Source organism: Gracilinanus agilis, chromosome 4 (assembly GCF_016433145.1).
Source record: "Gracilinanus agilis isolate LMUSP501 chromosome 4, AgileGrace, whole genome shotgun sequence".
Taxonomy (NCBI): domain Eukaryota; kingdom Metazoa; phylum Chordata; class Mammalia; order Didelphimorphia; family Didelphidae; genus Gracilinanus; species Gracilinanus agilis.
The window spans coordinates 82,880,780-82,906,100 of record NC_058133.1 but is presented as its reverse complement, the minus strand read 5'-3'; the positions used below and the strand labels follow the sequence as shown (position 1 = coordinate 82,906,100).

General features: G+C 36.2%; 2 protein-coding genes across 4 annotated transcripts in view; one reads left to right on the top strand and one right to left on the bottom strand.

Moving 5' to 3' along the window:
* TPR (translocated promoter region, nuclear basket protein) overlaps window positions 1–2,499 on the top strand; it is a 73,594-nt gene extending 71,095 nt beyond the window's left edge. For all 3 annotated transcript variants that reach the window (XM_044675775.1, XM_044675776.1, XM_044675774.1), the window contains 2 exons: window positions 1,642–1,740; window positions 2,285–2,499. In XM_044675775.1, the coding sequence (XP_044531710.1) occupies window positions 1,642–1,740; window positions 2,285–2,340 (155 nt within the window). In that variant the 3' untranslated portion in view covers window positions 2,341–2,499. The remainder of the gene's footprint in view (window positions 1–1,641; window positions 1,741–2,284) is intronic.
* Window positions 2,500–2,525: 26 nt separating this feature from the next.
* PRG4 (proteoglycan 4) lies at window positions 2,526–24,576 on the bottom strand. The gene is made up of 12 exons (XM_044675777.1): window positions 24,507–24,576; window positions 21,428–21,550; window positions 18,916–19,035; window positions 15,444–15,596; window positions 14,346–14,471; window positions 9,571–11,922; window positions 7,266–7,343; window positions 6,020–6,156; window positions 4,609–4,765; window positions 3,894–4,088; window positions 3,391–3,516; window positions 2,526–2,624 (listed from the first exon to the last, which is right to left on the bottom strand). Exons 1-12 carry the CDS (start codon window positions 24,574–24,576, stop codon window positions 2,527–2,529), a joined length of 3,735 nt encoding a protein of 1,244 aa, XP_044531712.1. The 3' UTR covers window position 2,526.
* Between the last annotated feature and the right edge of the window lie 745 nt (window positions 24,577–25,321).

Here is a 25,321-nt window from a genome sequence, read left to right as displayed (position 1 = left end):
ATTATATAGGAGCAGCAAATGCTTCATAGCTTTAGGAGAAGTATTGAATGAATCAAGAGATAAGAAGTTACCAAATGATTCATGTGGACAGTTGAAAATTTTGACTTATTTCTTAAGATACTAAGATTTATACAATAGAAGAACTTGGAAATAAGTAACTGAATGCACCTTTCAGCTCTTCTACTTACTAATTTTGTCGCCTTATGGTTTAACTCTTCTAAGCTTCTGTCTTTACATCTGTAAAAAAATAGTATTTGTACTTTGTTTTAAGGATCAATGAAATATTCGCTACTTTGTAACTGGAATTTTACATAAATGTAAGCTATATTAGTCTGAAACTTAAAAATTATTTCTTAGTTGTAAGATAGGCTTGTTTAGTCATTGGTTTAATAATATGCTGATCCCTTGATGATCTTCTCAGTATTTTTTTTTTTACTCTATGGATTTTCTTACTGTTCCCAAGACCAGCCCACCCCACCACACCACCCTCTCATTTTCTCTGTCACAGCTCATTCTGGGTCAGGCTATTCAACATTAGAGGAAAAAACAAGTTACCAGTTGTGTTAATGTTGTCTTCTAGAATTTTCTAGGCCAATTAAAGAAAGGCAGATAAGGCATCTATGGAGAACAATTGTAGAGGAACATATTTGACAGATTTATATTGCACTTTAAGGTTTACAAAGTACTCCATATATTTTGTCGTTTTTTTCTTTGTGGCAAGATTATAAAAAATTTAAATATTCCCATTTTCCAGGGGAGAAAACTAAGGCATTTAGAAGTTAAGTGGCTTCATCCCTTGTCACCTAGTGTCAGATGCAGGGCTTGAAGTAACATCTCTCCTAACTCCCCAAATCAGTACTTTCTCCTAGATATATAGCACACTGTTTTTCTCCACAGACAGGTCATGAAAATGGCACTTGTTTCTTCTGGAAATTCAGGACACTTTTTAGCAGCACCCAAATTCACTGCATATTTCCTTCAATATGGGAGTACCCTCTTGCCTAGTTTGTATAGTCTTATTTGAAAATGCTGTTTCCACCAATGTTTTCTTCCACTGCAAAAGTTGAGGAATATGCCATACTTAGATTTTATCCTGATGTACCCCCAAAAGTTTTTTCCTAAGGAATATAAATATGAAGTAAACTTCAAAGTGCTTGTAGCTATCTATATGTAGTATGTAAAGTTCAAAGTCATGGTTTTTAAATGTTTATTGAAATAATTAGTAAACTTGAGCTCTTTGCCCTTCATGAGACATTCACTTTAAGAAGAAACTAGTCATTTAAGATTAAAGTATTTTAAACAAAGAATAAGTGAAACATTTTTAAAAAGTGGTTATCTTCATAAATTATTTTGTCCAACAAGAGAAATGGCAATACAAATTCTTAACAATTATTTAAACTAGACAGGCTGGTTGGCTGTCTTACTTCGAGGTTTTTTATAATATGAAATTAAAGTGTCATTCATCTGACTAAGAAAAAAACGTAAGCACTTTGTTCATTCTGGGGTTTTTATTTCTATTTTTTAAAATTCAACATATTACAGTTAGTTTTTTAAAACATTAAATTAAAAGGGCATCTGTTTGAAGTTATATTCATTCATTCAATTAGCTTTTGCTTCAGTTAAGCTATCTTCTCTTCTCAGATACCAGCAGTAGTCAACCTAAGCCTTTCAGACGAGTTAGGCTTCAGCCTCAGACTTTGAGAACAGGGGTTCGGGGTCGTCAGTTTAACCGACAGAGAGGTAAGCTTCTCATACTGAGAACATGTTTGGGAGGAGGAGGGAAAATAGTTCAGGTGAATCAGAGCCATTGCCCTAAACCTGAGCAAATTGACATCATCTACCAAATATGTACACTTCTGGGACTAATTGGGGAAAGAGGTTTATTGCATTGTGTTACATTTAATGACACATTCAATCATGCTCTTTCCTCACCTAAAATGAAATCTGAAAAATCAGAATGTTGGGTTTGATCTTTAACCATTACTTCCCTTGTTTCCTTTTTATATGTAAGAAAAAGCATGTTTTGTGTGATTCCACTATTAAAAGACAAAGAAGTCTATTTTAATAGTTCTTTGTTATCCTATTTTCCCACAGAGATATTGCATACTGAATGTTAGTGTCATGAAAGTGTGTGAGACTCATTTTTAGATATGTGATAGTAATAAAAACTGGAAATAGTTGGATTCTAGCCCAAAATAACAGTAAAGTGGAAAACTTGATGTCCTTATTGATATACTTTTTTAAGGGGAATGTTCATATTTGCTTCTTTTTTTCCCTCCTACAGGTGTGACCCATGCAATGGGAGGCAGAGGAGGACTAAACAGAGGAAATATTAATTAAAGCTTTGTAAACTTTTGTTGTAGTTGTGAATAAGATTGTCAAATCTGCTACTGTTTTAGTGTAATGATTGCTGAGATTAAAAGTGCTTTGTACTTAAATTGGTATGCATACATTTCAACACCTTTATTAATAAAATTATTTCCATGTCAAAATATTAAATTTTTCATATCATCTTTTGAATCAGATTTAAGGACATTTATACCAGACATTGGATAATGTTTGTCCAGAACGGGTGGTGATCAAGTTTGCTGTTCTAGTAGGTACATCAATGTTGTAGTAGCGATCTAGATTAAAAGAAAAAATTTTAAATAAAATAACAATTTGCTTTCATTATTCCACAAAGGTCCTATGGCCCCACTTGAACATTGCATTTTCTGACAAATAAGACACTTAATAGTTTGAAATATGAACTTTGAGTTTGTTTCTAATACTACTAAATTTTTTTTAAATGAACATTTTTCAAAAGCAATAAGAGTCATGGATTTAGATCTTTGATCATCTAGTCCAGTGATGGGCAAACTTTTTAAAGAGGGGTCCAAAGGAAAGGATCTGAAATGGGCCGCAGTTTGCCCATCACTGATCTAGTCCATCCCTGATATCTTATAGATAGGAAACTGAGGCCCAGATAGGTTAAAGGACTTTCCCAACATCCTTCAGATAGTCAGTGAAAGAGTTAAGTTTTGAATCCAAGTTCTCTTACTCTAAAGCAACAAATGAAATCCTTTTTGAATTAATTTACATGGCATGTGTCAAATTATTCAACCCACTCCATCCCCTTCCTCCCCCCCCCCAAAAAGTATTCATACTAATATATAAAATAATGAAGTACTGAGGGGAAAAATTAAGGCTAATTAAATTAATTTAGTTAACTTAAATCATTAATTTTTCCCAATTCTATGCTTAGTAATGCTGGAGCATAATATTTTAAATATCTGATTGAATTTAAAATGGTCATAACAAAAATACTTATCAGTTTTCAATTGCCTTAACTAATTTATGGTTGAGTAGACAGCTCATGTAGCTATTGAGTTTTATCTTAAAATCGCTTACCTTTGGAAAAGGCATAATAATCGTAGCCATCAGGTTTTCTGATATTAGGCAGTGCAATAGCTGAGGTAATCATGCTTGGAAGACCTCTCCAAACTGAATTCACTTTAAATTCATTATGAAGGAAACCTGTGTGTGTCACATTTTTATATATCACAAAAGATGTTCAAATAATCGATTATAAACTTAGATCAGGCCATGAACCAACCTGAGTAACTGAAACCCCATTCCCAGACCCAGAGAAGTGAGGTAACAACAATATGGCCCTGACCTTTGGGTGATTCCTGGGAAATAAGGGTTTTGCATCAAACAAATAACTAAATAGTGGCAATAATTTTAAAGTCTAGACCCCCCAAACTGGGACCGCTTAGGTATTTACATGTGGCCTGAATACATGAAGCCAAATCATTTAAATTTTCATTTGTTCCTAACAACTGTAAGAAGCCAGGCAAGCCGGGCATTTTGGAACTGAGAGAGATGGATATGTAAGAAAATGTGTGGTTTACCTTTTTGATAAGTGACTCTGACAGGTGAATAGCTTATCCTGATGGTATGTGTCTGGGAGGGAGCGATAGCCCGTTCATAGCGACGACGCCTCACTTGGACGGGTTCTCCATAAACTGAATAGTTCATAGTGGGTCTTCTTCCAGAACACTTTTTAGCTGGTTCCTGCTGGTAGGTATACTGCTGAACGGTGCCACCTAATACAGAAATAGACTATAATGTGAAAATTGTTCATTTAGGAAAAGGTAAAAAGTACCTTTGAAAGTATGAACTGGTTTATTATTCATATTTCTTATGCTTCAAGCACCCGAAAAAGTGATTCCAAGAGGCATTAAAGTAAAAATCATCAAACAATTACAAAGTAATTAGCAAAGAGAGCAACTTTTGTGTTCACCCAATTTAGCCCCCTCAATTTATGAATCGGGGAAAAATGGAATCTAAAAATGTTATGCAGCTTTCCAAAGATCAGACAGCAAATGAGGAGTAAAACTGGCCATTAGAACCCAAACCACTTCACTCTCAGGCCAATATTCCCCACGTACAAGGCAGCCGTAGCCAAAAAATACCTTCGATATCAGTAAAACGTGTAATAAACACAAGTTAAATAGATGGATGTTTCCCTGGCAACCAAAACTTTGGCTACCAAATATGCTGACTTTTGTACATGTCTTTAAAGTGTCATAATGAAATCTGCAGATAATTTTAAACACTACCTACCTCTCTTGAAAAAATAAACCGATTCAGGCCTGTTTTTGTATTTAGCTATTGACAGAGCTGCCACAATTTTCCCATTTAGACCTCCAAATCCTTTAACAATAGGTTTAGGATAACCTGGATCTCTTACATCATTGGTGAACCTCCAGTACTGAGAATCCTATAATATGAAACCGAAAATATTAGTAGAACTTGGGGGAGCAGGGAGAATTGAATAAATACTTCAAAAAATAAATGCTTATGGTAAAACTTTCAACATAGTGAAAAGGTTTTGTTTTTGTAAGTTAATTTCTAATACTGCTCCATTGTGGTGCAGAGGTAATTCAAATTCATTTAGAATCACAGAACCCAACTGGGGAAGACTTTAGAGGGCAACTAGTCCAATTCTTCTCATTTTATAGATAAAGAAACCGAGTTGTGACTTGTCCAAAGTCAAACATGGAATAAGGTAAGGAGCCAGCCAATGAAATCTAAATCCAGTGCCTGTGTGCTGCTGGATGTTAGGAAGGAAACAAAATTGAAATAGTTCTGCCCTCAGGGAGATAACACTATTATATACAATGTATATATAGAGAAACATGGTAATATAAACATCAAGAGAAAGTGTTATTAAGCCTAGTAGAAGGAAGGACTTATATTGGGAAAAGCCTAACTTGGGAACTGGCGTCTGAGGTGGTAGGGCTTATAGGAAATGGAGCGAAGGGAATGCATTCTGGAAAATGGTGCATTTGTGCAAAGGGACCAAAGGAAGAAAGAGACATATGGAGAATAGTTAACCCACCAATTTGACAGTAATGGAGAGTACACGAAGAGCGAGATTAATATGAAATATTATTGGTAGGGTAGGTAGAAGTTATTGGTCATTTTGGGGAGGGCAGGACACAAATTACTCAGTGTGTCCTATCAAACTAGAGAAGTCCATTATGGACCCAGTGAATATCTTGTCATTTTGAGAAATATCCTCGCTGGATTTAGAGGCTCATTATTGAAAGTTTTACAGCTAAATATTTTTTGTTGTTAAATTTTGACCAGAACAATTCACAATACTTTGTAGTAAGGTATAAAGTTTTCAGTTATTGGTGGAGGAATAGCCCATACTGATGAATCATTAAACATATGTCTACTAGGAGATAAGCCCAATTCTATACCTGAGACAGCTCATCTTTTTATGAATCAGAGAAGAAAGAATCTAGAAACACATGGCTCATTAGCTGTGTGGGTTATCTTTAGGTTTCGTTGTTCCTCTCATTAACAATGATTCAATAACAATTAATTGTTATTAACAATAATAAAAACGAAGGGAATTGCTCTGTGAGACAACATTAGCCCATCTTTTTGAATCCTCATGACCAGTAATCAATCAATGAGCAAAATTTCTGCTGCCATTTTTCCTTTGGTAAGTTATTTTCCTCACCTTAAAAAAGAAAGTCTTTCCATCACAGTTACATCTAGTAAAGACAGTGTCAATGGGTGAAGGGATGCCCCAAACCTCAGTAATTCTCCGAGGTGGTGATGGTGGAGTGAATGGATTCAACAACCAGAAATAATGACCTAAGAAATAAGACAAGAGTAAAGCTAGTCATAATGTGATCCCAAATGTCAATTTACCATTGGAACTTCTTCAAGACAGCTTTCCTTGTATGGATGAAAACATTTTGAAAAATATAAATCACTATATGAATAAACTATTAGCACTATTGATCATTCTTGTCCCATGTAAAAATCTTAACATTTTCAAACTGATAATATCACAGCTATTAAAATTTGTCAAGAAATAAATTTGAGGGGTTTTCAGGAAAGGACTGATAGTTTTACTATCAAGACTTTTAGATTTAAAATAATCTGATAATTACAAGGTGAACTATTCTCCATTGAAGTCCAACTCAAGCTCTTCTATCATGGTGTGGTGACCTTGAATCTTTGGAAATATTGCCAGACCCTAGCAACAGTCTATGTCAGTTGTCCAAGGACCAACTAGCTATTTTCAGAGAGGTCCAAATCCAGAAAGTTAGACTCAAGATGATGACATTTTTAATCACATCCATTCCCTAAGAATGTCAAGTAAGATTGGGGTAGAGTTGCAGCCTACATAGGAGGAGGGGGTACCCAGCTCAGAAAAACTAATGGATCTGTGAAACAGGCATTAAGGTCCAAGTATAAGGAATAAGGATTAACAAAACTGAAATTTATGCTGTAACTTTCTACTTGTGACCAACAACTCATCTGCTTCCCTTCCTGCCTTTTTGATAAACCCACATCTGTGCATCAACTTTGATGACATCTCAAAAACAAGATGTCTTTTCAAAGGGATGTCAGGGAATATAAATTTTGAAATTGTACTAATCAGCCTGAAATAAAACCATAGCATGATTTCATGAGTTGAGAATATCCTCCTTGACCAAGTATTTTGAATGCATCTCTGAATGTTCTTATATCACTTCAGGTTCCTGGTAGTTAACCACATTTTTCATTCATCATATTTTACAAATAATATCAGAAAGTCCCAATGTCTGGAAGGATTATATAAATGAATCTCTTTTCCAACAAGTAGATCTAGTCTCATCCTCCCCACCCCCAAGACAAAATAGTTCACAGTTGTGTTATTTTCATAAATAACACAAAATCAAACAATGACAAAGATATTTTTCTGTTCAGCTCACCCCGAAATGCGACCAATGTCCCATTGCGCAAAGTAGTCAGTCCATCTATTGGCTTCCCGTTGCAAAGGTTAGTCTCATCTGAAATAATTAGTATAAAATATATGGTGGGAGAATGCAGAGCAGAGCAAGGGAAGGGAATTATTGAACATAACAAGAAGAAAAAAAGATTTTTTTCATTCGTTCTCCAGATTCTACTACACAGGTGTTTTTTCATCCTAACTATTCTGTTTTTAGATAATAATTCAAACCAGAAAGGATGGGGTTGAACTTCAAAGGTCATGAGAAGATCATATATTTCATAATCTTATTCATGTGACCTTGGACAGATAGTTTCTGCGATGATTTGCAAATCCAAGTCTAAAACTCTGTGATTCTGTAAGGATACTTTAACCCAATGTAGAAAGCCTTCTTTTTTGTTGTCGTTCAGTTTTGCAGATGAATAATAAATTAGATCAAGAATTGAAAAGTAGTAAAGATAACAATCATTGCATTTAGGAAATTTTGTACTGCTTTCTATCACCATAATATTCTCCCCAAAACAAAAACATTTTGAAACCTTACATATTTCCATTATAAGTCATTGAATACCACCATCTCCAAAGAATAACAATTATAGGTTATTCTAAGGACAATTGAGAGCTATTGTAGTACATGTTAGTAGACTAAACACATTACCAGTGAATAATTATATGTGAGAAGTGACATAAGCGATTATCAAATAAGTATGACAGGAAAAGTAAGGGAGTCATATAGAAAGATCTAAGGAGAATGAATGAATGAAAGTAAAAGCATTGATTAAGGACTTACCAGAGGCAGCATGACAGTAGATAGAATGTTGGTGCAGGAAGAACTCTTATTTATACTGGCTTTGTGACCCTGGGTAACTCATTTCATCTGTCTTCACTCTAGGTAACTTTCTAGGGCTATAAACTACAACAGAAGTGCCAACTTTTATAGGTAGAGCTAGTTCCCTCACCTGGGAGTTAGTTCCCTATCTCAATGAAATCAGAAGTCTAATCTATTTTTGGCTGTGGACCAACCATGGTGGTGATTGCTAGTGATAAAAATGCAAGAAAGCAAACAGTCTGTCCTCAAGGATATTTCATTCTAATAGAAGAAGACAGCACAAGAGAGGGGAGTGGTGGGCAGGGAATATTGTTTGGGAGAGAAAAATTATAGAAAATGGTGATTAGGATAATAAGGCAATTGATTCAGATGTCCTTGCCAGGAATGGATGGATTGTCTTAATTATTGTTCTCAGAACTCAACTCAGAAAGCAGCAATAAAAAGGGGGAGTATTAGGTTAAAGAGGGATGAGGAGAGTTCAGAAAAGAGAAAGACTATGTGCTCAATGTAATATGTATACTCTTGTAATATCAAGAGACTTCTATAGGAAGGCTCCCAACATGGGAGGTGGCCTTCCTGAGGAAAATTTACTGAAGAGAGTACCACTGAGAACCTGAGGGAGTACCCTTAACCAGTTCACAGTTTACTAAAGTATTAAGTATTAAAGAAGTTTTCATTTCATCTTTTATGGTAAGGTTGAAGATTTTTTAAAAATGTTAGTGAAAAGATAAAATGTTTAAAACAGAGTGCAGACTAAAATTCAACCAACTTTTTAAACAATAAAGAAATGTAGAGCCCTTAAGATCTATATATTCACCATGAAATTTCTTGGCTCACTGAATGGCCATTGTACCATTTAGTACCCTTGGTTTCAAAAGACTTAGTCTCCCTCACCTAGAGAAATATTTCAACTATGGACAGGTTCAAGATACCAGAAACACCTCAGTTGCAGCTGGTAGAAAAACAGAGTTCTTCAATTCAAAGACTACTGAAACTATCAAATGGACTGTTCTTGTGCCCATGTAACAAAGTTTTTGAAGTATCTTTTTGAAGTTTTGGCGAGCTTATAGGGGTTGTTTGCTTATTTGTTTTGTTGTTTTTAGGTTTACAAGACATATTAAACTCTTATGGATTGGTAATAATTTACTCTCAAACATTTCATTTAAAAAAACAAAGAACCAAAGTATTCTAATTATTTTTAGAATAATCTAAAAAAAAATCACCATTCCCCATTTTCAGGGGTTGATCTCTAGAACTAGCCTCAATAAGTTAACATCTATTAAGAATATCAAAGTAAACCAATTCCAGATTTTCAACCTTATCATTTTCCTTTGATTCTTTTCATGGCTAGTCTGATGGAATATTTATTTCCCTGATGTTGAAAACTAACCATTTCATGCAACATAATTCCATATCATTACAATAAAAATATAAAAGAATATCAAACTGTTCAAATTACCTGAAAGCACTGGGACATCACTAATGCCTTGCCTGGGTCTTCCCACATAGATGCTAGAACCTGGGATACCTATTGGAACAAACACAGGTGGTCTAGGTTTCAGATAAGACTCCTGTTCAAAAATATTTAAACCCTCATTCTTTGGGGTGACTTCTGGTATGGCAAAAGGGTTTATTATTTCTGAATTTGGTCTTCTGTTGGATCCAGGAGTGGTTTGAAGGGTAGTTTCAGCCGCTGCTGTAGGGTTCAGTTCAGTTAATGTTGATGTCTCTAAGGTGGTCATTTCTTCACTTGTAGTTGTGATTTTAGGTGTAGTTACTGGTTTCTTGGGTGCAGATGTAGTCTTCTTGTTTGTCACTTTAGGGGCAGGAGTTGGAACCATGGGAGTAGTTCTGTCCTTTGTTACAACAGTTGTTTCCTTAGCCTTTGTAGTTGTTTCTTTTGTTGTAGTGGTTGTTTTCCTAGGTTTAGGAGTTGTCACTTTAGGCTTAGGAGTCTCTTTTAAGGCAGGAGTAGTTTCATCTGGTACAGTAGTTGTTTCTTTGGTTGTTGTAGTTGTCTCTTTTGTGGTGGTAGATGTCACTTTAGGGGCAGTTGTCACTTTAGGAGTTGGTTTTTTAGGAGCTGGAGTTGTTACTTTAGGGGTGGTAGTTTTATCATTTGATGTAGCAGTTGTTTCTTTGGCTGTTGTAGTTTTCTCTTTAGTGGTAGTAGTTGTCACTTTGGTGGCAGTAGTTGTTGCCTTAGCTTCAGTAGTTGTCACTTTAGTTGTTACTTTTGGTGAACTGACTGTTCTTGTTGTAACTTTAGTGGTTGTACTTATCACCTTAGGTGTAGCAGTTGTAATTTTTGGTGTAGTAGGGCTATCTTTTTCTGTTATTTTAGCCTTAGCAACTGTAGTCACTTCAGGTGTAGTAGGAACAGAAGTTGTGTCTTTGGGGAAGGTTGTAGGGTCTTCAGTTGTAGGCTTAGGGTCCTCAGGTGTGGGCTTGGGATCTTTAGGTGTGGGCTTAGGTTCCTCAGCTGTGGGCTTAGGCTTCTCAGGTGTAGGCTTAGGTTCCTCAGGTGTGGGCTTAGGTTCCTCAGGTGTAGGCTTAGGCTTCTCAGGTGTGGGCTTAGGCTCCTCAGGTGTAGGTTTAGGTTCCTCAGGTGTGGGCTTAGGCTCCTCAGGTGTAGGCTTAGGCTCCTCAGGTGTAGGCTTAGGCTTCTCAGGTGTAGGCTTAGGCTCCTCAGGTGTAGGCTTAGGTTCCTCAGGTGTGGGCTTAGGTTCCTCAGTTGTAGGCTTAGGTTCCTCAGTTGTAGGCTTAGGTTCCTCAGGTGTAGGCTTAGGCTTCTCAGGTGTAGGCTTAGGTTCCTCAGGTGTAGGCTTAGGTTTCTCAGGTGTAGGCTTAGGCTTCTCAGTTGTAGGCTTAGGTTCCTTAGGTGTAGGCTTAGGCTTCTCAGGTGTAGGCTTGGGGTCTTTGGGTGTAGGCTTAGGTTCCTCAGTTGTAGGCTTAGGTTCTTCAGGTGTGGGCTTAGGCTCCTCAGGTGTAGGCTTAGGTTCCTCAGGTGTGGGCTTAGGCTCCTCAGGTGTAGGCTTAGGTTCCTCAGGTGTGGGCTTAGGCTCCTCAGGTGTAGGTTTAGGTTCCTCAGTTGTAGGCTTAGGTTCCTCAGTTGTAGGCTTAGGTTCCTCAGGTTTGGGCTTAGGTTCCTCAGGTGTGGGCTTAGGCTTCTCAGGTGTAGGCTTAGGTTCCTTAGGTGTAGGCTTAGGCTTCTCAGGTGTAGGCTTAGGTTCCTCAGGTGTAGGCTTAGGCTCTTCACGTTTAGGCTTGGGGTCTTTGGGTGTGGGTTTAGGCTCTTCAGGTTTAGGCTTGGGGTCTTTGGGTGTAGGCTTAGGTTCCTCAGGTGTAGGTTTGGGGTCTTTGGGTGTGGGCTTAGGCTCCTCAGGTGTAGGCTTGGGGTCTTTAGGTGTGGGCTTAGGCTCCTCAGGAGTGGGCTTAGGATCTTCGGCAGTTGTCATTGTCTCTGTAGTCTGTAGTGTTTCTTTGGCTGAAGTTGTTGTCTCTTTGGCTGTGGTTGAGGTCTGTTTATCTGTACTTGTCACCTCTTTTGTTACAACTGATGTCTCTTTAGCAGCTGTGGATGTCTCCTTTTCAGTTGTTGCAGTTGTCTCTTTAGATGTGACTTTATTACTGTCCTTGGGAGTTACTGGTGGTGCTGCTGTGGTTGTTTTGGGTGTTGTGGTGACTTTATTGGGCTTGGAGGTAGGAACAGCAGTGGGTCCATTGTCTATCCCGCTTCCTGTATCATCTACAACAGGAGGTGCTGGAGTAGGCTTTTCTTTTGGAGTTCTCTTCTTTTTTGAATCTTTAGCTACGGAAAAAATGCACATCTAAAGTTATTCTTTGAATGGTCTTTATATTGTATTTACATACAAGTCCTGCCTCTCTTACTTACTAGTTCTATTACTCTTATCAAGACATGTAACTTCTCTAGGCTTCCATTTTCATATAACTAAAATGGTAATGTAAATACCTGTCCTCCCTGCCTCACAGTGCTGTCATCTATGTCTATAGAAAGAAAAATGTAATGGGTAAAAAGCATTGTAAAAGTATAAGATATTCTTGTTATAAAGTAATGGGTAATTTATGGAGTTTCAGGGAAAATGGGTATGTCCATTCCTTATGGTAGTATGACTGTCCTTTCTCAAATGTTCCCTCTCTTCATTTCTTCTCTTCTCTTATTTTTCTATCTCTCTCATCCTCTAATTCCAGTTCCTTTTTCTGTTTTCTCAAGAAACACTATTGTCTCAGCTCCAATTCTTTCTTCCTGTATACATATGTCTATGAGCTATTATACTTTATCTATTCCATTCTTACTCATACCAAGACCAATGTGGACTTCTGCAGTAGAAAAAAAAGACCAAAAAGTATATCCCTCCTTCAGTTTTTCCCAAGATGCTTAAGACTTCAGGTGATGTAGACAACACCCTGGAGGAAAATACATGTGAGGTCCCTATGGTCAATATGACCAAAGTATTCCAGGAGCATCTGACAGAGGAGAGAATAAATAGCATGGGCAGAGTTACTGACTGGGAAGAGAAGTATATATGAGCATCAGAGAATAGAGTAAGAGGGGGATATAGAGTAAAAAAATGGTAGGTAGGGTTTTGGAGATGGAAGAAAAGAAAGAAAAAAGAGGCAGTAAGAATAATTTGAAGACAAGAAAGCTGGGAGAAGGTTCTTTTATATGAGCAGACAGTCTGGTAAATAGGGAGATAAAATGGGAAAAATGGAAGGCCCACTCGTTTAATTTTTACAGCTTTCTCCAGACCATGGACCATGTATTTCCCTCTGTCCAAATATCATTGTACCATAATCCAGAAATTCTCTTCTCTGTTTACAGATGACTACAATGGCAGGGTCACTCTCTGAACTTGAGATCCTTTTCCATTCTTCCATGGCTAACTTTTGTGTTAAGGCATAAACACTGGCCTTTCATAACACCACCTCTTCTGAGAAGTGAAGACATATGCAATGTTTCCACAGGGAATCAGAAAATATTGGCTGTTCCTCTCCCTCTTAATTGTCCTTCCCTTCATCCTGGATTATATTTTCAAGTCCTTTTATCCAGACACAAAGAAACAATAATACTATCAAAGCTGGAACTATTTTAGTCCAGTAACTTGAATGAAAGTTTAGTGAAGTTGTTAATTGGGTTTACTCTCTAAACATTAGAGATAGTCACAAGAAATCAAAGTATCTCACAAACTATGGCATTCTGATAACAATCACATATGAGATCTTGTACAAAAATAAAAATAGTTCTAGACTCTGAGGAATAGCTGAAGATGGAAAAGGGGAGATGGTAATGCCAAAAGGTAATGGTATTTCATACATCTCAGAACCTTTTGAGTTCTGAAGGTGACTAGGAATTGCCAAATAGTGTTTCTCTATGGTTTTCCTATCTCTCTTAGACCCAACTTATTCTTATGGAAGTTCACCATCTAATTACTCAAGCTTAAACCTTGGAATCATTTTTGAGCCTTCCTTCTCCTTTCTCTTACCCCTCCTACCTGTGGCAAATCTACTTCTCAAAGTAGTCGCACTATTTGAATTCACATTGTATATTTTCATATTTCCATTGGGCTGGAACCAATGGCTATATATTATAGAATTATAATTTCAAATGATACAAATTTGAATAAATACAACCATTTCAAGGGATCATTATTCACACTAATTAGGACCTAGCTGTGTGTGTGTTTGTATATAAACTCACATATATAGGTAATCCATATATGTATACATACATATGTATATAAATATGTATGTGCATATGTGTATATGTGCATATATACACATACATAATATCCGAAAAGTCATAGTGAAGTTTTAAGTTTTAGTATGTGTGTGTGTGTGTGTGCTCAGAGGACAGGGACTATATTTTGTTCTTGTATCTCCAATAGAAGTCCATAGTAGAGACATTAAGAACTGAATTAGATTGGGAAATTCCTTGTTCCTCTCAGTAATTTTCTACAAAAGGTTTGTCATTAGTTTTCTATAGGATCCTCCCTTTGGCATTACATTTTCTAATTTTATTCAAACATACTATATTTAGAGAACAAGACATCTTCTGGAAATCTTCATTTAGTATCTTCTGAAAACAATATTACATGGTTATTGTCCCCAGTTTAAAAAAAATCACCAAATCATACTGCCTCCACCCAATATTTTCAAGTTATAAAATCTTAAGTTAGCATTGATAGAGCATTAGATGTTTATCAATGCTCAAACCTTTAGGTTTCTTCTTGGGTGTTGTATTAGCAGCTGAATTTTTGGAAGACTTGGTTTTCCGAACAGTTGAAGAGGAAGAAGAAGAAGAGGAAGAGGAGGATTCTTGATTTTCAGAAACAGAATGTTCTGTAATCAAATAAAGAAGTGTTTCGTGTGAACTGTAACTTTTCCACAGTAATCCATCCAGATCAAATAAAATAAAAATGGAGCCTGTCTTTTTATTGCTCAAAAAATGTCTGTGGCCTGCATTGATTTGAGTGAAGGGCAAAATCAAGTAGTTCCTTACACAGTACAGATTCCTTTTTTTTTTTTTTTTAATAGGCAATGGGGGTCAAGTGACTTGCCCAGGGTCACACAGCTGGGAAGTGTCTGAGGTCAGATTTGAACCTAGGACCTCCCATCTCTAGGACTGGCCCTCAATCCACTGAGCTGCCCAGCTGCCCCCACAGATTCCTTTTCAAAGTCATGAAAGAAGAGAAGTGCACTGGTTAGACCAATTTCTTTCTCATATTCCATCCTTGCTACCACTCTCCAAAAGCTCAACATTCTTAGAAGTCAAACTCAGGGCAGGCCTTCCCCGGACTTTTAAAATTATGTAGATTTATACCAAATTTCAATTTTGGGTTTAAGAAACCAAAGAGAGATCAATGGTTATGCTTCGGTTTTACCTGCACTTTAAAGAAAGATAACTTTCTTTTTTTTTAAAATACCCATTTTAAATAGAGGTAGCTATTTGTCTAGAGTACTAGATCTGACTTCAAGTCCTACCCCAGACACTAGAAAGCTATATTCTGTGGGCAAGTCATGTTACTGCTTTCTGTCTTGTCTCAGTTTCCTCATCTATAAAACAGAGAAAACACCTACCTCATAGGGTTGTTGTGAGAATTAAATGAGATAATATTTGTAAAGTGCTTCACAAACCTTAAATGTTACATAAGTAGCTATTTTCCCCCCATATAATTTGACCAGTCTTTTATGTGTTTGAATCTTCCTAACTTTTCACAGTTCCATGATAAAGTGCTAACACCGGCCCATCATCTGCATGTTGCATATTTGCTTAGGGAAAATTTCCTTTTGTCACATTCATCTTCTTCCTACCTTCTGTTATTTCCTCTGATTCTACCACTTTATTAGAGGTCCTCTTCTTTGGAGTTTTTGGGGAACGTTTAGTTGTTGATTTGATGGTTTGAGGAGATTCTGGAGATGGCCGCTGAATCTTTGGAGGTGGCCGTGGTGTTGTCGGATTATGTACTGAGAGCAAACAAGATCAATCAGTTAGTATCAATTTCACAAACCATATCACTTTTTTTTAAAAACCCTTAATTTCTGTGTATTAACTCATAGGTGGAAGAGTGGTAAGGGTGGGCAATGGGGGTCAAGTGACTTGCCCAGGGTCACACAGCTGGGAAGTGTCTGAGGCCGGATTTGAACCCAGGAACTCCTGTCTCTAGACCTGACTCCCAATCCACTGAGCTACCCAGCTGCCCCCACCATATCACTCTTAAAACTATGTAACTAGTAGTAGAAAATCCAGCTACACTTGGATTCCTTTTCATTTTGAATACATCTTTCACCTTTAGTTACAAATCTATCTCATTATTAGTGCAAATGTTTCTGAAATCAGGTCCATGTAGATTCCTAAGCAGCTAGTCTACAGATATAAGTAACTGAGTCACTTGTGAAGGTGGTTGTTCTAAATCACCACTGTGTGTGATGAAATGGAAAGAGCTATGAACTTGAGAGTCTGACGATCTAATTTTGAATCTCAGCTCTGCCAAGTACTTATTATCTGTGTGACTCTGGTTGAGTCACTTCACTGAGCCTCAGTTTACTCACATGTAGGAATAGAAAACTAGACTAGAGGGAGTCTAAGGACCCTTCCAAATTTGGATCTATGATGCTATAATAACTAAACTGGTGAGAAGAACATCGGACTGAGGCAAGAAATGAGTATGCTCACTTACACTATGGCATCACCTAGTTGGAGCAAGAAAAAGTCTCTTAATAACTTCTTTAGGCTTTGGTTCTCCCATCTATTAAATGAAGAGATTGTACTGGCTGACCACCAAGACACTTCCATTTCTGAAATTAGTTCATAATGTCTCACATGTGCTAGATCACCTGTAAAGTTGCTTCCAGCACTAAATCCTATGATTCCACAAACATTATCCTTCTGCTCCTTACTCACAAAAAACAACATGGTGGGATTTTCAAGATGTCAAAGGATATATTATATATTTTACCCAAGAAACGAGAGCCCAAAGAAAAAACAAAACCAGGGTGATGAGGAAAAAAAGACTAGTGCTGCTTTATCAAATACCACAGCTTCCATCACCAAATAGTCATTCAGAGCTCAGTTATAACAGTCTTTGTGAGAGACCACTTCAGAAATGCCTGCAATAACAGTTACTAGAAACCCTGCCAAAGAGCCATCTGGGCAGGGAAGTATTTAAGAGAAATCAGTATCTGTTCATAATTTCTTGCTTTTTAAAGGACTATAACTGCAACCACTTTTCTAAATTACTTTATTAGCATGATAAGTGGATCCAAACCTTATGCTATGGGGCTCTTAATGGCAAAAAAAAATGGAATACTAGCTATGGGTCAATCCCTTCTAAGATGAACAAAAGGTTGTCCAACTTCTGTGATTTATTGTATTTCCATTGTAACTAACATTACTTGAAATGAGTGTGATGTTGCCTAAGGCTGGCAAATCTTTAGTTTCTACAGAAATCTTAGTTTTAATGGTATTTGATACAAAGGGATTTTGTGAATACCCTTTCATCTTTTTCTTTCCTTCCTCTTGAAAAGATCCTTCTTGGCAGTGTTTTTAACTACTTTGCCACAACTCAGGAATTAGTCTGTTGTCGGACAAAGGTACTTTTCCAAGTTGATGTACACCCCACTCTGACACCCCCCCCCCCCACATACACATCCTTTTCTTTAGTTAGGACATTGCATACCTCTGTAAGACTTAAAGTTCAGACATCAGAAGATATTATCCATTTATCCCTCTGCATTATATTCTGCCTTAAAGAAAGGTAATTGGACAAGGCACTTGCTGGCATGGCCCAGAATAATGAGGACTAGCTTGGAGATGGGAAGATCCAAGTTCAAACCCTGCCTCTCACATACATTAGCTGTACAATCATGGGAACATTGCTAAACCACACATGGCCTTCAGGCCACCCTCTAAGATTATGTTAAGTATGAGTTTCCCCTCTTCCTTAGTAGACACTTTCCCACAATGAGAGTTCTCTCATCCTTCCAAAAATCAAAGGTCTGGATGAATAACTGTGAAAGACTTATGACTGTCAGCACTACAAAGATGTGGGCCAGTTCTGGAGGATGTATGACAAAGAATCCTCTCCACCTCCAGAGAAAAAACTGCTGGAGTCAGATTCAGATCAAAGTATTCTATGTTTCACATTAGTCTATTTATGGTTTTATTTTGGGGTTTTGCGTCTATATGATTATTCTCCTACAACAATGACCAATATGGAAGTATGTTTTGCATGATAAATACATGTATAACCCAGATCAAATTGTTTACCAGTCCCAAGATGGGGGGAGAAGAGGGAGAGAGGGAGAAAATTTGGATTTCATAATTTTGGAAGATGTGAGTTGAAAATTGTTATACCGTGTAATTTGGGAAAATAAAATATCTTTGCATTTTGGAAAATCAAAGGTTTGGTCAAAAAGTTTTATATCCATGAGATATTTTTCTCTGCAAGGCTTTACTTCTCCCTAGCCCCTCATTACCACCCCACCCAAACACCTCCCCTCCTTCTCCTCATCTCTCGTGATAAACAGCTCACACAGATGCCAATGGTCTGAGTGAGAGCCCTCTAGTCCTTCTGATAGCTGCATGGGTTCTGAGCTCAAGTGTTTAATTAGGAGGGTGTTGTCTCCATCCTTTTTGGGATCTGCTCCAATTAAAGCACTGACCAGCCAATATCTACCAGTGGACTCTGCTGCCTTAGCCATTTCCCTATCTTTCTCCTCTCCTCCAAAGAATCCAGATCTCCCTTATCAGGTGTTTGAAGAATGTTTAAGAAAAAAAGATAAGATTATACAAGAGGTTTTTATTCACTTTCCCAAAAGTAACTTGTTTTCACCAAAGGGATTTTGCAAGCAAAAGCTCCTCAAAAGACTTAATCAGGGATTGAAGGTTTTTGTTGTTCTTATTTTTCCTTCTTAAACAAAATTCTTAGTGGGTTTTGGTAAGGTTAGGGGTAGGGACTGCACCTGTTATTTCCATAATATAGAGACCTATTTCATATATAGTATTACTACTATAATATTATTGTATACTCAGCATTATGATAATATTGCATACTCTTTGTATAACATACTATGAAATAATATTCTAATTATAGAAAATCCCCACTGAATAGTATAGATTTTTGTCAAATTATGACCTTGAAGCAATCAGTTTTAGATATTAGCTGCCTTAACTGAAGTAATCAATTAATGAGCATAGCCAGGCTAAAAATTCAATATAGAACGAGATAGATGGGTAAACAAATGTTGGAGGAAGCCTTTGACTGGAACCGTGATAGATACTTACTTTTCTCACAGAAGTCTTCATAATCTGGGCAGCACTTGTCATAATTCTTACAGTCAGGGTCACAATCACATTCTCTCCCTCTGGCAAATGACTCAAAGCAACGACCTTTACAGGATAGTTCTACCCAGAGCAAAATGTTAGGAAAAAATTATTATGTGTGCATATGTGTATATGTATGAAATTCTGTTCATATTGCACCATATACAAAGGAATGCCACAACTTGCAGACAAGTTGTATTCCAGAGTAAATTTCAACAATTCTTATTTGGTATTTGGATGGCATTTTCCCAAAGTGGAAATGTTGTATACATGGTAGCTAAATTTCCAAGCTAATCCATAAAAGCCTATATAAATTATGTTGGAAGGAACCACATTGTATAATAGAAAAAGTAATGGCTCCAGAGGGTTCACATGCTACTTTTGCCATTTGCCATCTGTATGACCTTAAGCAAGTCACTTCTCTAAGACTCAATTTCCTTGTCTATAAAGTTGAACAAGATAGTTTCTGAGGTCCCTTTTAGCTTTAAATCTAAAATTCTATGATTCTATAAAATACCATAGTTATTTGTGATTTTTAGTTTAATGTTATTATTTTGGATTCTTATATTAATTTATATCACCTGAATTCAGAAGTAATTCCATAGTCCAGAATTATGGCTCAAATAGTTATTTGAAGACTGTTCTGGGAATATTAACTCTATTCATACCATTATTTTTAAAAATGTTTTTAATACCATTATTCTATGGAAAGGTCTGCTTAGGTGAGCCAGGAAACACCAGAAATGTGTCTTCACTATCCCTTCTGTCCTTAACAGCTCTATCTTAACAGCCATAGGGAAAACCACATAAAGTACATGAAAAAAAGGAATCTTTTTCACCCTCTGGAAACTCTATGGAGTTTAATCCTGTTCCTAGTGTGACTTAGGCCAGCTGTTTGTAGGTCTAGGATATTTTCAGGTGTTTGTAAATCAGGAATGCCTATATCATAGGATAAAGGTGTCAGAAATGTTCCTGGAGGGTTATATGAGGGCCACCAAATTCCTGAGTGCAACCAGACCCAGATTAAAATGTAGCTGTAAAGTACTTAAAAAACCAAATAAAAATATAATAAAACATAGATACTATTACATTTTAAAACTAATATTATATATATTATATATGATATATGATATATATTAGACTTATAGAAATCCTTGTGTACTGATTAGCTAAACATTTGTATTTGAATTTGATACTGCTGTTGCAGAATATGATTATCCAATTGAAACTTCCTACCTTTACTACCTCCTCTCACACTGATCCTATCACTCCTTTTTTTTTAAACCCTTACCTTATGTCTTAGAATGAATATGAAGTATTGGTTGCAAAGCAGAAGAACTATAAGGACTAGGTAACTGGAGATAAATGACTTGCCCAGAGTCATACAAATAGGAAGTGTCTGAGACCAGAGTTGAGCCCAGAACCTCCCATCTCCAGGACTGGCTCTCCATCCACCAAGTCACCTATCTGCCCCAATTCCACTACTTCTAAGTTTTATGTCCACTAGAAGTCAAATTTTATTAAGATAAACTCTCAGGATTTATCTCAATTATTGTAGTGGGATTACACGATATCAAACATTATATAAGTGGGTATTTGTTTAGACTTGGAGATCTTGTATTATGCATCACCAAAAATGAATGTGATATACATCAATACATTTGAATAATTCTGATTTATCTCCACAGCATGGGCTATTTACAATGGGTTCTGGTCATTTAAAATCATTCATATTTAAAAGAACTTTGAATTAATTTAGGTACATTTAAATTAGTACCCTTGTTGAACTACTTTGCAATTGTCTTTACATGTAAGTTCAAAAGCAAGGGACACTTCAACAAGTCCCAATAATGATTTCCACAATATCGAATGTGAAATTGATTTTGTGTTAAAGACAAAATGGTTTAAAATTAATTTCAAGTTGAGACAATATTACCCATTGTTGACTTCCAAATTACTTTAGAGATCACAACTTTAACTGAGGTTCTACCTTGGCTACCATCTTGTTTATAGTTTAATGTTATTTACCATTCTGATGGCCAATATTAAACAGATGAATAATGTATTCTTTACATGAATGTCCTAGAGCCAAATGCCTTGACCCCACTCTGACCAAATAAACATACTAAGTTTTCAAAAATAATTATGAATTAGAACTTTTCCATATATAACAAAGAAAAGTATAGATACGTACGCTCTGCCATCCACATCTAGAACAGAATTTTGGATGAGAGAAGGGTGTTGACTTCATAGAACTCTATGTAAGAGTCAGTTTTTCTGTCTGGTTCATTAACCAAAGTGCTGTTTTCAGATACAACAAATGCAACATTTATGCGAGGGGAAGGAAAGACATGCAACAATGAGATGAAACACAGAAGCCCATTCCAAAATAAAAAGGGACACTAGGGCCACAGGGAGGGATGTCAGGGAACAGTGCTCCTTTGCAGAAGGCCTTTTGGGCTCAAGAACTTACCCACTGTGCAGACTTTCTTGTAATCAGGACAGCACTCCATGTAGTATTGACAGTTATAATCACAGTTGCAGGCGGCATCTCTAGAATACCCTTCCCCACATCTCCCTGCACAGCTTGGTAAATCTAAAATTACACAATACTGGTGTAAACATGACCAAACCAGTTGATCTGATACCAAGGGAAACATCGAATGGCAAAAAATAAAAAAGAAGAGGGTTTGGGGTGAGAAGTTGGACAAAGGGGAGTGGGCAGGTTTGGTTTATGTACCCATTGAATGGAGAGAGGAAAAGATATTATAGAAAGGGTTCATGATTGCTATTCCATTGTCTGTCAATGATATCACTTTCTCCTTCCAAGGATTCCAAAATATGGAGGCAGATAGTCATCTTCTTAGGAATGAGAGAATTCACTCATTAGGCATTTCAATAGTTTTTGCATTAAAAAAAGCAGTTCATGAGGTTCTTTGCTACAGCATTATGACCAATGTCAGTTCCTCTACCAGGAGTGGAAAAGCACATTTTTTTGGATCCCATGTAAATATTTGCTGGCTACGCCATCAGGCCCTCTCCCAGCAACTCCTGCTACAAGATGATCTTGGGGTAAGGAACCATCATTCTTTAAGGTTTTGGGAAGTCAATTAATTACTCACACTCAGAGATCAAGTGAGTGAAAATTAGTCAAATCCCAACATGAAAGTAAAAGTAACAAAAGGAACTATACAAGGCAACAAAACCACAACACACAAGCACAATTGCCCTTCAATAATCAAGCAGTAAACAGGAGAAAAACCTCTTAATAATCTCCTTGAGACACACAGCTGTGGTTATACAACAGTTACTTTTATCTGCTATATCTGCTAGAATAAAAAAAAATTCCTTGCTTTCTAGAGGGACGCTGAAATGTGCTGAAAAAGACTCAAGGTAGTGAACCCAGAACACCAATAGCAAAACCCACAAACATCACATGGAAGACTCGGATGACTTTCAGCCTCTTAGGCAAACATACGTTTCCATATACATATGCATACACATATGTATACATTATGTACATATATGAAGGGGAGGAGTGAAAATGGTTTGAAAAAGAAGGCAAGAAAGCAGCAAACAGGACAAAAACCAGATATTCAAACTCATTTATGAGTGGTAAACCTTTGGAACAAGTGAAAAATCAGCTTGGTAGGAAAGTTATGATTCTCAAAAAGGAAATTTGTATCTTACCTTCTATGTCATCACTCATTAATCACATTTGTGTTTTTTTTTAAAGTTTAATCATTACAATTTAAAGTACTGTGAAGGAAGGAAGCATTTACTAGATTGTAAATATGTGTGTGAAATTAGTATTAAATTGGCATTGTGTTAAATTTTATTTTCACGGCATAGAAAGGTTCACCTTCACTGAGCTGCTCAGCTTTATGTTAAGAAGCTTATATCTGTTTTCGTCAATCTAAGAGCACCATGGAGCCGATATCTAGCACAAGTAGTTTTTCTTCCCATTTTAACAATCAGGAATCAGTATTTATTTTCATTATTTACTATAACATTTGAACATTAAAAATGTAATTTTACTATATCATGTCCAATCTCAATTTTAATGAAAGTGCTTGCCTGAGGGGGTGGGGGTGGAAATCAATTCATAGAAATCTGATATTTTAAAGAATTTAATAAAAAAGTACATACTCGAGCCTTTTTTAAATGCAGAATCACTCTATGTGTATATTAAAATATATGTTCTAAACATATGTATATGACATTTATCCAGGTCAGAGAAAATTTGGCAGAGTAGACAACCTCTTGTGCTTGAAGTCAGAGGTTTGTTTTTTCAAGGAAAACCACTCAAACTTTCAATATCCCAGGTAACTCTCTAAATCTCTAAATTACAGCTGGATTATTGATGAGGAAAGGTATGGAACCCCATATTTGGATCCCCCTTCAAAAAAGCATTTAGTTACAGATTCAGCCATAGGACACTTAGAACATTGGATCCAATTACTGGTTCAAATCCTACTTCTATAACTTACTATCCTAGGTAAATCATTTAACCTTACTGATCCTCAGTTTCCTCAATTATAAAATAAAGAAGTTATGTTATTAAAGGTTATTACCTTTGATATTTCTCCTAGCTCTCAATTATGTGATATATATTTGCATATACATATATTTTAAGTCTTGATATTGCATTAGAAAAATAGTGATCATTCATTCATTACACTTTCCCACACTGAGACCAGGACTATCTAATGGAAAAATAATCAATCAGTCCATTAAATTAATTCAATGAAAAGATTAGTTAAGCTATTTTGCCATCATATTGACCCAAAGAATCTAATTTAATTTTTCACTTATTTAATCAATTATTTCAGTGATGTTTCTTGTGGTCACAAAAACTATTTCTTCCAAGTAGTTGGTAGGGCTATGTTTTTTACCCCAAAGGATAAAGCAGGAAGTGTTAATTTAATTTAATCCTTAAATAACCTTATCCCATACTTTCCTCTCTCTCTCTCTTTTTTTTTTTGTAGGGGTGTAACTGCCATGTGATTTTATAGTGTGGTGATACTAGCATGGAAACTCTCTCCAATTATACAAGTTAGTATTTCATCTACAGTCCTAGAGAGTTGGCTGGAACATGCAAGTTATTTTCCAATGATCTTACAGCTATTATGTTTCAGAGACAGGATTTGAATGCAGTTGTTCTTGATTCTAAAGCATGACATCTATTGAATACTCTACAATATCTTACCCTGCAGATAATGATGAAATATTTTGAAATGCTGAGAGGGAAAAACAACCATGATAAAGACATTCCCATTACAAAAAATACAGAGGAAAAGGGAGCACTTTCTCCTTCCTCCTCTCTCCTCTCCCATAAACATAATAGCTAGTTTATGTATTCTTTTTATATTTTCCTGATGGTAGGTAGTGTGCTAAAACTTCAAAAATGGCTGATTTTTAAAAAATGGTAAATTCCCATTGTCACAGTATCGATAACAGAATGCCGTGCCATTGTTCTTAAGTGGAAATCCCCATATGAAGGATTCAGAACAGGAAAGAAACAGTTTCAGAGCTTTGTTTGGTTAAAGTACCTTGAGAAGAAACTTGTATCAAGAAAAGAAAAAACACCAACAGGTGAACAGGAAGCAATTTCCATTCCATGGCTGTTTTCAGGTATTGAATCTTCTCTGAAAAGCAATATCAAAGAAATAAATGACTGACTTGAAGGACCACATCGGTCTACTTGAGGTGAAGACTAGTCATTTTTAAAAGCCATTGCATTGTAAAGCTATGTGTTATATCATCAGGAATATTTTAGAGTGCTTATAGTTTTTCGGAGGAGATGACTAACTAATTTTATAACACTATACTAGACTTATTCTAGCGTTGTTAGTTTAAACATGATGAAAATGACATTATTATCGAGCTTTTATCATTCTGAGGATACCATATCAAAATAATCAGTTCAGATTTGCTACTGTTCTCCTTAAATCACAAACATAAAAAGGCTAAATTACAACACTCAAATTAACCTGTCCTCAATCATTTCCAAATAGCTTAATGATTAAAAATGTTTTATTTTGTAAATGGAACAACTCAAACCTTAAATTTTAAAGTTAAAATTTAACATTTTAAGATACTTTTAAGAATGACTAAGTATTGTCACTGAATGAAAATTAAAATGTAATTTCAAGAACATTTAGTACAATAAATTTTGTAGGATTCCACCATCTCAAGTATTTATTTGAACAGTTTATTTAATACATATTTTTTAAACCCTTTAATAAATGAACACCACATAAGTGGTTCCCTAGAAAATTTCCAAATTTCTCAACTACTCTCTCTATAAAAGTTATCTAAAAACCTTCAACAAGGTATCTCCTTTCTGAGCTGAAAAGTCAGAACT

Excerpts from the sequence above, each read along its gene's own strand:
- PRG4 (XM_044675777.1), bottom strand. The coding sequence starts at position 24,576 with ATGGAATGGAAATTGCTTCCTGTTCACCTGTTGGTGTTTTTTCTTTTC. Across the intron at positions 19,036-21,427 it reads CAAGAAAGTCTGCACAGTGG|AACTATCCTGTAAAGGTCGT; the intron begins GTAAGTTCTTGA and ends TGCTCTGGGTAG. Across the intron at positions 3,517-3,893 it reads CAGAGTCACTTATCAAAAAG|GTTTCCTTCATAATGAATTT; the intron begins GTAAACCACACA and ends TGACACACACAG.